General features: G+C 50.3%; 1 protein-coding gene across 1 annotated transcript; it reads right to left on the bottom strand.

The window, feature by feature from the left end:
* Positions 1-14064: 14064 nt before the first annotated feature.
* MAFB (MAF bZIP transcription factor B) lies at positions 14065-17499 on the bottom strand. Its single transcript, XM_008017360.3, has one exon. The coding sequence runs from the start codon at positions 17053-17055 to the stop codon at positions 16084-16086; it is 972 nt and encodes a 323-aa protein (XP_008015551.1). The 5' UTR covers positions 17056-17499; the 3' UTR covers positions 14065-16083.
* Positions 17500-18339: the final 840 nt, after the last annotated feature.

Below are 18339 nucleotides of genomic sequence, written 5' to 3'. Positions count from 1 at the left end.
TCCCCTGGCCATTCAGGGGATGGAGCCAGAATTTCAGGCCAGGACTGTCAATCTGCAGAAGCCAGGGTCTTGCTAACATGCCAAAGTGAGGACCCCACCCTGCTGCCAGTAAGAACCTCCTGCCTGGGTCCAAGGAAGGTTAACCTCTGCTCTCCTAAGGGCTGGATGAATACCCTTTACAAGGAGGCAAGAGTGGACAACAGTGAGCAGTGAGCGCTGAGGGCCCAGGCGGCTGGACCAGCTGAGCTCTTGCACCTCTCCTGGCAGGGGATGGAGCCAAGTGTCATTACCAGAAGGCAGAATGTGGGTCAGGAGTTGGCTCCTCACTCACCATTCAGAGTGTCTTGAGAAGAACAGCTGTTGCTGACTGCACTTTGTGCAAAGAGGGCCTAAAGCAGCAGGGCAGGACTTGAACTCAAGGCTACATGCTATCCTAGATGACACTTGGGAACTTCACTGGGCCCTTCTCTAAGATCTAAGCATGGACCAAGTGCCTTAGAGATCTCCTCACCAGCAGATTGTCCTCTAGACGAGTAAGTGGGCACCAATCATAGCTGGCAAGGTCATGAGTATGGCAGAGAAGAAGAAGAAGAAGAAAGAAGAAGATGATGATGAAGAAGAAGAGGAAGAAGAAGAAGAAGAGGAGGAGGAGGAGGAGGAGGAAGAAGAAGAAGAAGAAGAAGAAGAAGAAGAAGAAGAAGAAGAAGAAGAAGAAGAAGAAGAAGAAGAAGAAGAGGAGGAGGAGGAGGAGGAGGAGGAGGAGGAGGAGGAGGAGGAGGAGGAGGAGGAGGAGGAGGAAGAAGAAGAGGAAGAAGAAGAAGAAAGGGGAGGAGGAGGAGGAAGAGGAAAAGGAAGGAGAAGAAGAAGGAGAAGGTGGGTAGTGGCAATGATGGTGATCATGACGGCAATAATAGCAGAGCCCCATGTATCCACCAGACACTGTTCTAAGCACTTTATGACATAATAATCCTATGGAGTAGGCACAAGTATTATCCCCATTTTACAGATGAAGAGACTGAGACATGGATGGTTAAGTAATTTGTCCGAGTTCACACAAATAGAGTGTATTAGAGATAACACTCAAGTTTCAGAGTCTGCACTTTTCTTCACAATGCCTGTGTTATATTTACAACACAATGAAAATGGCAATCACTATTTGAGCATTTACTATGCATCAGAAACTGTGCTAAGCACTTTATTTGCATTATCTCATTTAATTCTCACAAGAGAATTAACACCTGACAGTAGTATAGTTGCATTCACAGGATGTAAAATTTGAAACCATGAGAGGTAATATAATACATGTGAGGTCTCGGGGCCAGTAAGTGCAGAGGTGATGGTCAAACCCAGGCAGCATGACTTCAGTCCCCCCATCTTAACCACTGAAGCACACTGCTTTTCTGTGGCTGCATATGCATGTTCACACACACTCTTCCATGAGCCCATTTGCACACACACATGCATGCCAGGATGAACTTAACCCACACAGACTCACAGAAACACGGACACCAAAAGCTGGCTGTGCTGTCACTAAGTTAGGGATCCAAGCCCTTGGTCTCAGGGTTCCATAAAGTAGTTCCCAAGGCAGGAGGCAAGTCTGCACTGCAACTATGCAAATCTTCGTTCCCCAGTCAGGGCTCTGAGCAGCTGGAAAAAAAACTGTGGGGGTGTGGGGGTAAGAATATTTGCATTCAGGGCTGAAACTCCAGATTCCTTTCAACGTACATTCACAGCTGTAAATCCCACTTCCCAGGAGCTCCTGCTGGGGTTTGCACACCACCTTCCAAGGTCTTCCCTGCCAATTAATTTCAGTGCAAGTTGAACCAGAGATCTTGGCCAGAGGATAAAACCGGTTATACCTGCTTGACGATCTCCCCAGCTGCCATGCAGAGTCTGGGCTTTCTTCCTTCCAGGTTGCTTCTAGGAGTATTTCCTAAGCTCCTGCTCCTTCCTGTAAGTCCTGGCCATAGATACTTTGATACACTCAGATCCAGCCCCCTTACACCTCCTGGGGAGACACCACTGATAAGCCCAGCCATGCCCTCCACAATCACAGCAGCCACCACACACCTAACATCATGGACAAGTTCTGTCTCCAAAGGTCCCTCCTGAAACCAGAAATGGACAAGATGTTCCCCATCTTACCAAGAGGCAACGAAGGAGGCTCAGAGAGATGAAGTGACTAGCTCAAGTCTCCACAGCCAGAAGAAGTTGGGTTTAAAACTACATCTACCATACCTAAATCACCTGGTTCTGCAACCTGAATTTCTTCCAGGCCCCCATTCTGGCTCCAGTGAGCATTTCAGAGGAAAGAAAATGTCTTCCTTTAGGAGCGATGCAAGAGAAGGTGACCTAAAGAGGGAAGGATTACAAGTGACAGAGAGCTTCATGGGGAATCAGCTCAGACAAACGTGTGGAGGCCACTGCACTCCAGGCAGCTTCTGAAGACTGGTTTGGCCAGAGCAAATAGAGGGGCAAGGGCTGAAGCTGCAGAGCCCTGAAGGTCAAGCTAAAAGATTGGAAATGTGCCCTGGTTACCATGGGCAGCCATCAGTGGTTTCTGAGGAGGACTAGGTGCCAATATCTCCAAAGAAAATTACTTTTTTTTGACACAGAGTCTCACTCTGTTGCCCAGGCTGGAGTGTAGTGGCGCGATTTTGGCTCGCTCTAACCTCCGCCTCCTGCATGCAAGCGATTCTCCTGCCTCAGCCTCCTGAGTACCTGGGATTACAGGCATGAGCCACCACACTGGGCTAATTTTTGCATCTTTAGTAAAGACGGGATTTTGTCATGTTGGCCAGGCTGGTCTCAAACTCCCGGCCTCAGGTGATCTGCCTGCTTCAGCCTCCCAAAGTGCTGGGATTACAGGCATGAGCCACCGTGCCAGGCCAAGAATATTAATTTAAAGGCAATATCCCTAACAAAGCACAGATGGCTTAAGAAGTGGAAGCACAGTTGGCTGAGGTGGACACTCCTCTCAAGGTTAAATCTCCACTGAATAAAATCCCAGAAGCATTTTCCAGCCTGTTACAAATTCACCAACCTCAGCTATCATCCAAACCCCGGCCTCAGAAAAGGAGAAAGATTAAAAACATAGCCTCCAGATTCAGACTTCCCGGGTTTGAATTCTAGCACTGGCATTTACTAGCTGTGCATCCTTGGGCAAGTTGCTTAACCTTTCTGTGATTCCATTTCCTCCTGCAGAAAATAGGGATAGTAATATCCCCCTATCTCATTGGGTTATTATGAAGGTTATGTGAGTTAGTGGTAAAACGTTTAATACTGCCAGGCATATGGCAAGTGTCTGTCTTGCCATAAGGATCTTTGTGTTCACAGACCCTGATCTATCTATCAAAATGAAAATAGATTGAGTATGACATGGTGTGTTCTTAATGATCCATTTCTAGATCCTTCTGATCACTGATTCCTCTGCTACCCAAAAACAATCCCTTGGATAATATGCCTCAAAACATTTGGGCTCACAGGTCTATAATATGCAGAATAAATCTATTACATATCAACAATTTCAGAGGGTTCAGCCTAATGCTTCCACTTTTTTGAGAGCTGGAGGTTTTGACCCGTTTTAGCTTTCTCTCTTTTTTATACTTTCTTTGCTCACGGCAACAGAGAAAGGAAGGTAAGTCCCCAAAAGAACACAAGAGAGCCATCCTTTTCAGAAACCTTGAGAAAAAGAAAGATCTTTGAGACATATGATATCTACAATCTAAATGATATGTAACTTTCCTGTTATACCAAAAATATAAAAACTCAAGTTCACTCTGTTGACCTTGAAGAAGACAGAGCCTGGACAGGCTAACAGCCAGGCAAGTATGGATCCCCTTCAGAAGATTATGTGAGGGCCAGGGCAAACTTTTACACTCAGCTTCTGCCCTTCAATCTTCCCCAAATCACCTGAGAGTCCGAGCTCAGCATCTTGGACTGACAAAGCTATAGTTCTGTTTCTGTTTCGTTGACACAGGAAGAGGCTCTCTAAAAGCAGAACCCAGAAGAAGGGTGGCTGTTAGGCTTCCAGGAGGACATTTCTCCTGGGCAATCAGGGCTGGGAAACCAAACATACCTGGGAGCAGCCACGTCCCCCTTATCCCCTTGTATTCTTCTAAAGACCTTTGGCTCTTTACCTCGCACTGGAAGGGATCAGCTATAAACGTCACTACGTCCATTTCACAGCTAGGTAAAGAGAGTCAGTGGAATCTGACTCTCAGGCAATAAACAGAACTGAATTTTGAAGCATTGCTCTTTTCTGGGGCAAAGATCAATGACTTGTTGATTTTGCAAACAAGACAGTGACATGATCCATGTTTGAAAGAGGACACTGGTAGTCTTAGAGGAATAGGGTGGGGACTGGAGGTGAGTTACAAGACTCTGGGAATTGACCAAGAAGGAAGGGGGGGGATACTCCAAACTAAGATGTGGTGGTGGAAACAGACAGGAAGGTGCTTCTGAGAGGGGATACAAACACAGATTTGTCCCCAAGAAATCAGCTTGTCTCTCAAGAGCCGAAACAATGACTGAAGGAGGTTATTTGGCCTGGTGATATTAGCAGGCACCTGGAGACACATTCTCTCCCAGCTCTGCTTGGAGACAGATTCCCCTGACCCTCTTTACCTAGCTGTGAAATGGACCTAATAACATTTATACCTGATCCCTTCCAGCGCAAGGCAAAGAGCCAAAGGTCTTTGGAGGAATACAAGGGGATAAAGGGGACATGGCTGCTCCCAGATATGTTTGGGTTCCAGCCCTGGTTACCCAGGAGAAATGTCCTCCTGGAAGACTGACAGCTACCCTTCATCTGGGTTCTGCTTTTGGAGAGCCTCTTCCTGTGTCAATGAAACAGAAAGTAGGAATTTGGGAAGGTTGATTTTGATTTGAGGACACTGAATACAATCTTTTCTGGTGTTTACGAAGTGTGTTTACCAAGCAGCCACTCTCCAAACCCTAGCAACTGCTTAAAACAAGAGAGCTGCTGATTTGTGGAGTGTTTTCTTTTTAAAAAATCACCATAAATGTTGGATTTAGAGACATTATTTCCATATAAAAATAACTTGTCAAGGGGACAAAAGTATTTAAGAGGCTTTCTTCTCAGCTTAGAAAGCAATAGGGAGGAGGGGTGGTTTGTTTTGGAGTTTTTTGGTTTTTTGTTTTTTGGGGATTTTTTATTTTGCATGAGGTTAGAGCTAGGAGTAGGAGAAGTAGGAGGGGTGGTTGGAAAGCAGGTGGGATGTTGGTTAGCTCTTTGCCTTTGGAATCCCAAACTCCTTCTCTGATTGCTCCTTCCCTCACCTTTTTCTCCCAAAAATCCACCAGGATCTAGGAGAAAACAAGAATGAGTTCTACTTTGCCCCCTCCCTTTCCCTTTCCCCCTTCCCTGCAATCTCACCTCAGCACTCTCCCACCTACCTCTCATATCAGATGTCAACTTCTTCTTTCTCCCCACAGACACCACAGTGTGTCCCCAAGTGCACCACTGATGGTATACAAGATTTTGGAGGATAACATACAAATAAACTTTAAAAAAAAATTTAGCAGGATGTATTTTTTAAAGTACCAAAAAATACAGAGATAGATAGATTATAACAGATAGACAGACAGATATGATTGACAGATAGATGATAGATACGAATGACAGATATAGGTAGATAATTGACAGATGATTGATAGATATGATTGACAGAGAGATGATTGATAGATGATAAATATGAATGACAGATAGATAATAGGTAGATAATGATTGACAGATGGATGATTGATAGATATGACTGACAGATTAATGATTGATTGATAGGGCGAGCCAGGACCTGAAACCCATGCTTTCACAGACATTACCCCTTTCCTTTTTAAGTACATTTTACACAACACATGATCATTCAACCAATTATTGGGTTGTTATGGTCCTACTAAGTGCCAGGCACCATTCATCGTTCTTAGGAACATCAGTAAACGAAACAGTCACCAGACACTGACCTTACAGAGCTTATATGCTGGCAGGCAAAAGCAGAAAATAAGCAAGAAGTGAATAATAATCCAATGAATTATAAAGTGATTAGTGCTATAAGAAAAGAAATAAAGAAAAAACAAGAAAAGAAATATTAAAGAAAAATAAGGCAGGTCAGCAGTGCCCAGGGAGAGGAAAGGGGGCAGGTTCCAAAATTTGATGGGGTCGTCAAAATAAGACTCATGAAGAAGGTGAGATTTCAGCAAGAACTTGAAGGAGGTAAGTAAGTTGACTGCAGGTGTATCTGGGGGAAGAGTGGTTCAGGCAGAGGGAACAGCTTCAGCAAATTCCCTAAGCAAGGGCCATAAGCAGCCTCTTCCAGAAACAGTAAGGTGGCCAGTGTGGCTGGAACAGAGTGAGCAAGGCAAGAAAGTAGAGGGAGAGAAAATCAGAGGAGACAGAGATGCTGATTCTGATCACTTATTTTAAATGTTATTAAAACTAAATGGCATTTAAAATTCAGATTCTCAGCTGCATGAGCCACATTTCAAGGCTTTGATAGCCATTTGTGGCTAGTGGCTACCTTATTGGATGGCACAGATAAAAAATTTTCTCTCATCACAGAAAGTTCTATCACATGACACTGACCTTGAGTGTTCTTCCTCTCCTTATTTGACTTGGTTAACTTTTATTCACACTTTAACAGCTCAAACATCACTTCCTCCAGGAAGCCTTTTCTGACCACTCTTCCTGTACATCAGTTCCACTGTCCTATGCATGCTCTCAGAGAGCCAGGTGGCTTACCTTCATATCATTTATCTCTTTGTGACATTGTACACTAATTGGCAGTGCTTGGTGGCTTGTACCTGAAGTCCCAGCTACTCAGGAAGCTGAAGTGGGAGGATCACTTGAGTTCAGGAGCTGGAGGCTACAGTGAACTATGGTCACTGCACTCCAGCCTGGATGACAGAGTAAGACTCCACTGAAGGAGGAGAAAGAGGAGGAGGAGGAGAAGGAGGAAAAAATTGTATGCTATTAGTACAATATCTTACTGATGTCTCTCTCTCCTAATAGATTGTAAACTCCATTGTTTCTGTTTGGGTTCATTGTTATATTGCCAGCACCTAGCACAGTGCCTGAGGTATGAAAGACAAATAATTTGTTCAACGATCCAATGGATGGTTTTAGGTGGCAGGACTAGAAGCAGAGTATTCACTAAACAAAGGGTTATAGCACGGCGGAGAACTGTGATTCAGTAGGCTCCTGGAGCCCAACATTTTGCTGGGTGAGAGCAGCTCCAGAGGCTGGAGTCCCTGCTGCACCAAACCTGGATTCGGCTCAGGACCCTTAATCATTTTTGCACCCACCTTCTCACCAAGGCCCCCACATGCTGTCCCTCCAATAACAACAGGAGAGCATCTGTCTTTACTAGAGAAGCCAAGTCTCAGATATTCACATAATGCCTCTTCATTCCTTCAGTCCTGTGCTTGCAGCAGCAGCAGCAGCAGCATTGAAATGCTTCCTTTTGCTGCTCATGAATCCGAGGAGTGGGGACCAACTTTGGCACATTTGCTGGGATGCCTGGCTAGGCACAGAGAGTGCCGTGTGCTCCAGCACGTATGTGGCCGCCCTCATGGAGCAAATGCTGGACTGCACAGCCCTGGATCTGACAGGTAACACGCAGCAGCTGCATGATTTACAAGGCCTTGTGGGGAGAGGTTTTGTCTCCCACTTTGAGAGCTTGAGTGCTTCATATAAATATTTATGGGAGTCTGGGGCCTCCATTAACCCTACCAGTGCCACATTTCACTTGTTACATGGTGCTTGTCTATGAATGAATGTGAAGACCCATGTTCAATGACACATGCATGTAGGTATGTGCATGTGAGGATGTACATGGACTTATATGCATTTAAGGAGAGCATGTGTAATCAATTGCATCTCAATGTGAGCATAAATACATATAGTTATGTGCACATAATTGTGAACATTATATCCACACTGTAAATGCATGTACATGAGTATTTGGACATGCATGCATATAGGTGTGGATACATACATATGCATACATGTATAATGCATGTGTATATGTTTGTGTGCATGTATGTGGGCACATGAATATGAGAGTTTGTATCTAGCAAATGAGCACATGTGGATTCTGTGCTCCAATGTGTGTGCAAGCCTGCCTCCATATGTGTAAGCACGAGTGTATACACATGCATGTTTATTCACGCACCTGCTCTAAGAGCATATGCATATCTATGTGCAGATCTAGAGTTTCAACCTTACCCTAGAAACAGCTTTCATTAAACTATGGGTGATTCCATAAAAATTGCCTCACCTAGAGGCTGCTGCTTCTATGAACACTTGCTCTGGTAATTATGATATATTTACTGGTAAGTTCAATTGAGAAGAGATGAAAGGTGAAAGAACTGTTCATTAATTGAAAACAGTACCAATGTCCCACGGCAATGATGTCCAAAGTGTCCTTCTCCACTACACACAGCCACAGACACACACACACACACACACACACTTCTCACCACCATACTCCTCTGCCAGCAACTGAAATGAGCAACAGAGCTGCAGTTTCTCTCTGACACCCTTGTCATCATGTTTGTACTTGTGCATCTCCAACTTCCCATCACCCATCTCTTTGCCTGGGGATGCAAAGAGAGCGTCTTATGGCTGGAGAGCATGAAGCACACCCTTATAAATGTAACTACCCTCTGCAGAGGGATTTAGAGAGGAAACTGTCACCAAAGAAGAATATGTCCCACTCCTCCATACTTCCCTCCACCTGAGTGTTTCAGATAAGACATAGTGGACTTATGAAGTTTGGTGACAAAAATACAAATTTCAGCATCAGATACATGGGGACTGAAGTTCTAGTTCATCCACAGGGTGACACTGAGCAAATAGCAACCACTCTGAGCTTTATTCATCTCTGACCTGCAGATAATAGTAACCCATGCTTCATAAAGTTAAGAGAAATGTAATAATGGAACTAATCTCGCAGTTTGGCTACACTTCTGTTTTGTGACCTTCCTGCCCATTGTCCACGGAAAGGGACATTTGTGCCATGCTCCGGCTCCCAGAACACAAAGAAGGATTGGTGTCAAGCCCTGCAATGGGAAGCACATCACTTCCCTGTCCACTCAGGACAGGCAGAAGTGAGACCCCAGGCCAGTCCAGGCCCATGGTCTCTGTAGAGTAAGGCTCAGGTACCTGTAACACCAGCAGCAGCAGGGAAGTGAATGTGGCAGATCCAGAGAAGAAACAAAGGGACACGAAGAGTGAGCTAAGGGCAGCTGTGGCTCCTGAATCCGATGGAGTCCTGGGCTATGATCAATGCCTGCCTCATGCTCCAAAGCTCTGAAATGGGTACCTTGTAGTCTCCCACCCTGCTGTCCATTTACTAGAAGGAGTCCAATCCTAGGTAAGATATACAGATCTCCAAAAAAGAAAACACAACAATATAAATGTTGGACTTGTGGATTTCATCTCCCTTTTTATGCTGAAACTGGCTTCTTCCAGCAAGTACCAGGGCTCCTCCCACTGCCTCCAAAGCTGTCCCTCCAGCCCAAAGACAACATCCCTTTTTGATACAAATACGAAAGAATGTATAATGAGTGGCTGGTATTTTTCATGAAAGTAGCTTCACATGCAAAGAATGCAGAGAGGCAGTTAAAACTGAGTTTGGCTTCATAACAAATCATTAATATAGGTGATTTTCCACAGTGAAGTAGTAACTTATTTCATGTATTTTGTTTCTTCCAAGTGTTCTCACTAAGCTCTGATTTTCTTGTCTAAATACATCTTTTAGGAGGCATTCTGGGATAATATATATAATGTATCTTTTATTATCCTAAAAGATAGGATAATATAAGATGCATCTTTTCGTATGCATCTTTTAGGATAATATGTGTAAGACAATGGAGAAAGACATTAAGAAGAATAAGTGTGAGGCATAGGAAATTGACAGAACGTGGTAAAGGTGTTCAGAAATGAAAGAGGCATACAGGATGTGGAGGAGATGGGAGAATGTGCTCCTCAGTTGGAAGAGGTGCTCTCCATGGTCTGGATACATGCTTCAAGCGGCAGAAACTATAGAAAGAATAAAATTTCAGCAGTAGTAGCTGCTGTCTTCACCAAAATAAGGCTAAGCTTCTAGGCCAAGAAAGCTCAGCCTGGGAAGCCCACTGAGGGCTACTTCCACGGACCAGGTACACCCTGGACACAGAACTGTCGCTTTACTGCAGCTGGATTGTCTTCTGAGTGTACTGGGCTAGGCAACAGCACAGAACAGCTCTACCAACCAGATCGACTTCTTTCAGGAGGGCTGCTGGAAACCATGCTGCCTACTGGATGTGCCATTTGAGGACTTTTATTTTGTTGGGGGGAGGAGGAGCATAGCAAACCTCTAATCTTCCCTTCCTTACATAACAAATCCAAACACAACTATCTCTGGGATGAGAGGCCAGGCCAGCAGACTGCAGGCTGCAGAGGGAAGGGTTACGCAAGAAGCCAGTTCAGAGTTTTTCCTTTCTGAAAACAGAAGGGCCTGGAGTGCAGATTTTGCACCTGAAAGCCTGCAAGGGAATGATCAGAAACTCTAAACCCACTGTCTCCAAGAAGCCCGGAGAGGAAGAGCTTGGGGAGTGGGGATGGGAGAGCAGGAGAGTAGGGGCTTTGCCTGGTGCAGCAGAAGCTGCAACTCCAGATCACAGAGAAAGCCAAGTGACCAGCCTGGTGGATCTGGCGTGGTTCCTGGCAGCTCCCATTGCAGTGTGGGTCCACGAGGCCTCTGGGCGGGCACTGGCTGAAGCAGTGGGTAGGAGTCGAGTGCCCTCTGACAGGCAGGAGCGTTGTCCTGCCACAGAAATGCCCAGAGACCCGGGACTGAGGGAAGCCTGCCTGGTTCACTGAAAGAGGGATCTGGGTCCAGGGCCCAAGCTCAGCTTCCCTGGAGATCCCTTCCCCGAGAGCCGACTGGTGCCGGTTTCCCCGCCAGTGAGGCTCCGATCCCCAGCAAACCTCACCACCGGGGGAACCTGGAAGGGAACAGCGGGATAGTTGGAGCGGTCAAGACGAGAGCCTGGAGCAGCGGGCCCTGGTCCTAGTGCTGCGCGGTGGCTGGGGGACTCCAGACTCTCATTCCCCCGCGCCGCATACTATTCCAGCCACCTCTGGACCCCGCTCGGCAGCCCTTCCCCGCCAGGCAGTGCGGAAATAAAAAGCAGAAGAGAAATCAAAACAAAAGGAGAAAGTTTTCTGAAATGAAAGAGGTTACGAAGGAAGGGCTAAAAGAATGGGAAATGTCAAAGAAATATAAAGGATGCCAGGAGGCAAGGGAATGGTGCCCAGGCTCCCACCCGTCCCCGCGCGCGAGGACCCGAGGCTCCCGGCAAGCCCAGCTGAGCGCCTTCCTCCACCCGCCTCGCCGCAAGTGGCGACCACGGATCCAGCCGGCACAGCCTCCCGCACACACCCAGCGATCCGGGGTCGCAAGAGGCGGGATTCGCGCCGGACTGGACTGCAGCCGCTCCAACCAGGGGCTCGGTCCGGAGGGAAGCCCTAGTCCGGGCCCTGCGTGTGCCCCGTGCGTGCGTCCGGGTGTCTGAGCGTGCCTGTCTCTGAGTGCGTCTCCGGGTGCAGGCGCCAGCCTGTCTACGTGGGACTGGTGCCGGCTTGGAAGACTCCTGGCGCTGGGAGGATTTTCCCCCGGGGATGTCAAGGATTGCGAGGAGCCCGAGAGCCGCGGGGAGCGGCGGGAACGTAAAAGGAGGATGACGGTGGCGGGGTGCCGCTAGGGTGGGACTTGCCAGAGGGCCTTGGGACTCAGTTCGCTTTTCCTGGGCTTGTGGGCTCTGGGGCATCACGGCGGGTCGGGCCGGCAGGCTACAGGCGGAGACATAGCCAGGGCTTGCCTGATGTGAGAGTCTGCCCTGAAGGCTCCGGAAGCCCGGGCCTCCTCCAAGCAGCTGCCGGCTCCACCTGACTCTCGCCCGCTTGTGCCCCCGGCCTGTTAGTGCTCACTTGGTGGGTTGATGCGGGGACTGACAGTGACTCAGTGTCAGTCCCCGCACCATCAATATGGGTATCAGTGTGGACATCAATGTGTGCAGGATGTATGTGTCTGTGTATCTGTGTGTCAGTGTGTCACTAAGACTGTGTTCTGGGATTGTCAGATTCTCTGAGAGGCAGTTGGTCACTCCAAACCGGCTTGAACCACTTTGTCTTCTGGATGCAATGCTGATGGTATTGGTCACTGGGTCAATGTCTGTGCTTTTGTGCTCTGGGGAAGAAAAGCCAACACTTTGGAGTTTGCAACCCTCCCCAGCTCAGAGACTAAGGATGGAGAATGCCAGTCCGCTTGGTACGATTCCAAAGGGAGTCAGGCCACCGGATTTAGGGTCTCCACCAGCCAGGAGTTCGTGATATTTTTGGTCTCTGGAACCATGCCGTGGGGTTTCCTCTGGCACCCCACCTGAGCAAAGCCTCTTTCACCGCAAAGAGGATACATGTGTACACATGAAGACGTTCTGTGCAGGAGCATGTGCGTAGGAAGTTACCCAACTAATCAAAGCCCCTTGCTCCTTCATTCATGCACGTGGGGGCAAAGGTACCACAGAGCCAGGCTCAGCTGCCTCCTCCTCCCAGATCACAGCCAAAGCCTTCCCCAGCAGACACATCTTCCATCTTCCCACCGTGAAAATCAACTGGACCTTTGAATTAAACTCGAGCTAGAATCTCAAGCTTCTCTCCTATTGAACAACACCAACACACTATATAAATGTACATAAATGTTAATGTTATCTGTATCCTTAATTTTTAGGTCCCCTTCCTCTTCTCTAGACCTCAGCCTTCACTACTTCCAGGCTTCCAGGGATCCAGGCCAAAATTTCCTGTTAGTTTCACTCTCCCCTTCCTTCTCCCAACTCAGATTCCCAGCTGGGGCTCCACTTCTTGGGTCTCCTATATGTCCCCATTAGGGTTCTGAAACTCCATGAGCCAGAGAACCCCAGGGACTAAAGGTTAAGCCTCCAGGACTGCAGATAATGAGTCTGAGGATGCCGGAGCCCCTCAGAGCTTGCCATTGCCAAAGGATCACAAAAACTCTACAGGGGTTGGAGATCCTACTCCGTGTCCCAGAGGCCAACCCTAAGTTATAGACAGGACTCCAAGGAGGCTGGGAGGGGTTGGGGGTGACCTAGGTGGGCTCCACTCTTCCAAGAATACAGAAAAGGAAAGGTTCTCGGGCCACCTCCCAGTCGGGGATCTCCAGGATGCAGCTGAAGCTGCTGCACTAGAGGGATGACCCCAACCCCTCCAACACCAATTCGAGGAGCCACTAAAATTCAGACTCGGCCACACAGTGCCCATCTGCGGAGCTGAGGAATCCATGCCCGAGTGCCAGTGCACCCCAAGGCATACTACCCTCAAAAACACAAGTCCACACAGAAGGGCTTCCTGCCTGGGGGATATTGCACCCCAAGATCTAGTGCTGGGTTGTACCTGCTTCCATTAGCTTTGGGGTGAGAGAGACAGGCTCCATTCAGAGAGGGCATCTGGCTCTGGGCAGCTCCAGTTGCTCCCAGAGAGATGCGCTGGGTAGGAGAAAGGAGACTTGCACCCCAGGCAGGAGGGCAAGGGCCCCGGTCAGCTGGGCCAGAGCGCCAAAAAGACCCAGCTTCCTCATCAAGGTGGCAGCTCCTGGCTTCCTAGTCTCCATCAATCACTATATCAGAACAGACAGACTAGCAAGTCAGTTCTGGTGGCCAAGCCTGAAAGCACTGAAAAAGTGGCGTGTGCCCCATATCCAGGGACTCAAGGCTGTTTGGACCTGCGCCCTCTCAGCTCACAAACCAGCTCTCTTGATCGGGGTCTGTACCTAGGGTGGGAAGCAGAAAACACATTTGAGTCTCATGTACACACACACTCACACACTCAAGGAAGGGATTTACTAGGGCTCGGTTTGCTACTCCATTGGCCACGGGGTAAGAGTAAGGTAAGAGTAACCCAAAGTTGGTGTGACTCTTGAGGAAACAAGAGAAGAAAGTCAAAGTCATGTGAACGCAGAGTCCTCTAAATAAACACCATTTCCATGGTTTTAATAAGCAAAATAGGAAACCATTTTAATAACCAAAAAACAGAAACCAGTCTGAATAAAACTACAATAGACTAGGTTTTAATATTTTCATATCATAAGCAGGGTTTGAAATTGATCCCTTATTTTACATGAAATAAAAACAATTTCTGTTGCGGCAGGTTTGATTTCAACACAGTTGAATCTGTAAAAACCAAAGCTCGTTTCTGATGCAGGACAAATATCCACAATATTTAAAACTGCAAGCACCATGCGGTTCATACAATCTTGTTATTACTGTTAATTTATCAACTAATACAAACTCAAAAATGCATCCGGCCAGCAGCGCCAGCAATTTCAAATGGGAACTTAAAAATACACTTTTATTTTGGTATTTTTGTCAGTGCAACTTAAATCCTTTTACTGACCTGCAGAAAAAAAAAAGTAATAATAAAGAAAAACACCCATATCTTCCCTATAACTACTATACAACTGAAGAATTGAAGGGGGAGGGGGAGACACCACCAAGAACTCTTCCTACTATTTCAAAAGCAAGGAAAGAAACACAATGCACTGGTCTAAAGAACGCACTTGAAAGTTGCAAAATTACTTGCCAATGTTTGGGTTTCTGGTACATTCTGAGCGTGGCAGTTGGTTCAGTGCAATGTCTGCTTACCAGTGCACTGCCAGGGTCAGGGATGGCTAAGCCTCTCACCCTAAGAGCGCTGTGGTTCCTACAATTAGCGCAGGCCCAGAGGGTTCAGAAGGGACCTCAGGGTGATTCTGGTTACAATAAAAAGCAGAGGGGAGGATCTGTTTTCCTTTCCTTTCCTTTCTTATTAAGGGTGTCATTTTGACCATAAAGACAAGGCTGGAGTCCAGTACACTCTTCTGGGGTGCGGAGCTTGGCAGCTTCCCTGCCCTGCCCTGCCCTTGGACTCTGGAGCTGGGACCTCTCGGTTCTCTCTCTCAACACCAGCAAGGTTGAAAACTAAAGCGGGAGAGAAAAAAGAGGACCGAATGGGGATAAGGGAAGGAAAGAAAACACGCAACTTCCAAGTGTGCCCCAAGACAAAGTTGTTTTCTGATGTAAAATGCCTGGAACTTTTTCTTTTTTTTTTTCTTTTTAACTTACAAACAAAAATACCATAATCATAAACCCAAACAAAGACCCTCAGCTTGCTGCCATGTTCTCTATGCGGTTTGGCGGGGCGGGTATTTACAAGCCTACAGCTGGGACTGAAACCCCGCACGCAGCCGCCGGAGTTTCCAAACTGCGATCCCTTCTCACCCAAAGAAACAAGGGGAGTATGATCCATGATCAACAACATGCTAAAGTTAAACAAGAAAATGGTACAAAATAGAAATTATTACCATACATGTCCAGCATGCAGGATTAATATTTTTAATGCAGATTTTTGTATTTTTCTATATAATCGAGCAGGCAATAAAACTGATGAGATTTGGGCGCCGAACGTCCTAACTGAGGCCCGTGTCTCAGGGCTGAGAGTCAGTGTTCTCCGAACTCTGACAGACAGGTCCGTCTGTCTTTCCTTCTTTCGCTCAGCCTGGCCTCTCGCCTGCCGGGACGCCAGAGTCCCTCTCCTCTCCTCGTTGCTCTCTTCCTGGCGTGGACTACGCTCCGGGTCGCAAAGCAGCGGTCCCGGCTTAACGCGCAAAGTTCAGAAAGCCAGGAGTCTCCAGATGGCCTTGGTGACTTCTCGGGACTATGCCTCGCCGCCCTCCAGCCTGAAGAGAAGTTACTCCGGGACCTCCCACCCTCTCGTCTCTCTCTCTCCGGCTCTGCTCGAGTCTAGGAGGCGGCGCTGGCGTGCGCTACTCTCGCCTTAGCCAAGGTCCCCTGCCCGCCCGCGCGCCCGCCCGTCGCCCGCGGCCCGCGCGCCCTTCCTCCCTCTCGCTCAAGTCAAACAGGTCAAGGTTGGGGCCGCGGCAGGGACAGGGTCCGGGGTAGTCTGGGACTGGGGATATGGGACAGGGAGTCCGGGCCGGGGCAAGGGCGAGGGCCGGGACCGGCCACGACTCACAGAAAGAACTCGGGAGAGGAGGGGCTGTCGCTGGTGGAGCCCGCCTCCCTGAAGCCGGAGTTGGCGAGTTTCTCGCACTTGACCTTGTAGGCGTCTCTCTCGCGGGCCAGCCGGGACACCTCCTGCTTAAGCTGCTCCACCTGCTGAATGAGCTGCGTCTTCTCATTCTCCAGGTGGTGCTTCTGCTGGACGCGTTTATACCTGCAAGACTGGGCGTAGCCCCGGTTCTTCAGGGTCCGCCGCTTCTGCTTCAGGCGGATCACCTCGTCCTTGGTGAAGCCCCGCAGGTGGCGGTTCAGCTCGCGCACGGACATGGACACGAGCTGATCGTCGGAGAAGCGGTCCTCTACGCTGCCGTTACCGCCCGCCGCCGTCGCCGAGGCCGTCGCGTGCGGCCCGGGCCCGGGGTGGCTAGTTGGCAGCTGTTGCGCCGGGCTAGCGGCGCTGGACGGCGGCGGTGACGCTTGGTGATGATGGTGATGGTGCGGGTGAGCGTGCGGACCCAGCTCGTCGTGGGCCACGCCAGCGCCCGGGTACGCGTGGTGCGGGTGAGGGTGGTGGTGATGGTGGTGGTGGTGAGCGCCGCGAAAGCTGTCGAAGCTTTGCAGCGGCTGTGGCACTGGGTGCGAGCCGATGAGCGCTTCCACCGCGTCCTCGGGCGTCAGGTTGAGTGCCTCGGGGTTCATCTGCTGGTAGTTGCTCGCCATCCAGTACAGATCCTCGAGGTGTGTCTTCTGTTCGGTCGGGCTGAAGCTGGGCGACGAGGGCACGGAGCTACACGGAGTGCTGAGCGGTGTGGAGGACACCGAGCCGGCTGGCTGCAGGCGCGTGCAGGGCCTGCCCGGACGCTCCGCGCGCCCCAGGGGCTCCTTCTTCACGTCGAACTTGAGCAGGTCGAAGTCGTTGACATACTCCATGGCCAGCGGGCTGGTGGGCAGCTCTGGCCCCATGCTCAGCTCCGCGGCCATCGCTGACGCGAGGCGCAGCTGCCGCTGCAGCCCGGGAAACTTTGCGGCCGGCCGGAGCGCGCCCAGCCAAGCGCGGGGGCGAAGAGCGGCGAGCCGGGGAGGCGGGGAGCGAGGGCGCAGCGGGCCGGGGCCGCCGGCCAAGCCTTTGTCTGGGGACGCGGCGGCGCGCCGGAGAGTCCCGAGGCTGCCTGCACCGCCCCAGAGCTCTGGGCTGTGCCCGCGCCGGGAACGGGCCGGGGAGAGTCGGGCGGAGTGGAGAGGCAAGCGGAGCGCGCGGTGGGGCTGAGGGGAGGCGTGGGGCGAGTGCCCGTTGCTCGCTCTCTAGCTCTCTTGCTCTTACGCTCTCTCGCTCGCAGCCGCTCGCAGCTCGGCGGTGCAGCTGTGCTGGATCCGGCGGCGCCGCAGCCTTTTATCGCCTCCTGATGTCACTGGGGTGCGGGGGCCCGGGCGGCCCGGTGCGCGGGCCAATGGCTGCGCGGCCTCCGCGGCCCAGCGGCGCAGGGCGGGGCGCGCCTGACAGCTCCCCCGCCCCCCGCGTCAGCTGACTGGCGGCCCGAGCGGCCCTGGAGCCGCGGAGGCCTGGCGGAGCGCTGGAAAGGAGTGGGACGGCCACCCTGGGCCCACCCCTCTACCCTGCAGGTCCCGGCCCCCGCACGCTCGCCTGGAGTGCGCGCCCCACCTCTAGGGCAAGCCGCCGCTTTCCCCTCCTCAAGCGCTCTCCTCCCTCAGTTCCCTTTGCACCCCACCCCCAACCCATGTCACCCCCAAGGAGGCTCAGAATGAGTGCCGGGACAACGCCTCCTGGGCCCTTTGTTCCCAAGCGGCCCCCGCCCAGTGGGCGACGCTCTGTGTGTCCTCGCGGCTTCAGGCGGTGTGTGCCGTGCGTTCCTGTTTCTGGAGATCTGCGCGTATTTGTGTGTTGGCGAGGGCGGGCTCGAGGCTCCGAGAGTTGTGTTCAGACCCAACTCTTAACCTCAGGGGACCTTTCTCAGGCCAAGCGAGGGCCGTGCCCCTCCTGGCGGGTGCAGTGGCAGAGCACTGAGATTCGACTCCATTGGCCCCGCCGCTCCCCGCGCTCACCCCACCCCACAATGTTCACAGTGAAGGCGACGGGAAAAGAAGCAGCCCAAAGGCTCTGAATTCCTTTCCCCCGCCACACGCACGGAATCCTGAGCGCCCGGAGCCTCGGGGCCGAGGCCGGCCCGGGACGGTGCTCGGAATGGCTCTCCACTGCTGGGGAGCCGGCCCTGTTTTTGTTTGAACGTTCTGTAACGATTAAGCAGA

This window comes from Chlorocebus sabaeus, chromosome 2, assembly GCF_047675955.1.
Source record: "Chlorocebus sabaeus isolate Y175 chromosome 2, mChlSab1.0.hap1, whole genome shotgun sequence".
In the NCBI taxonomy this organism is placed as follows: domain Eukaryota; kingdom Metazoa; phylum Chordata; class Mammalia; order Primates; family Cercopithecidae; genus Chlorocebus; species Chlorocebus sabaeus.
This window is presented reverse-complemented; position numbering and strand designations above follow the sequence as displayed.

Excerpts from the sequence above, each read along its gene's own strand:
- MAFB (XM_008017360.3), bottom strand. The coding sequence starts at position 17,055 with ATGGCCGCGGAGCTGAGCATGGGGCCAGAGCTGCCCACCAGCCCGCTG.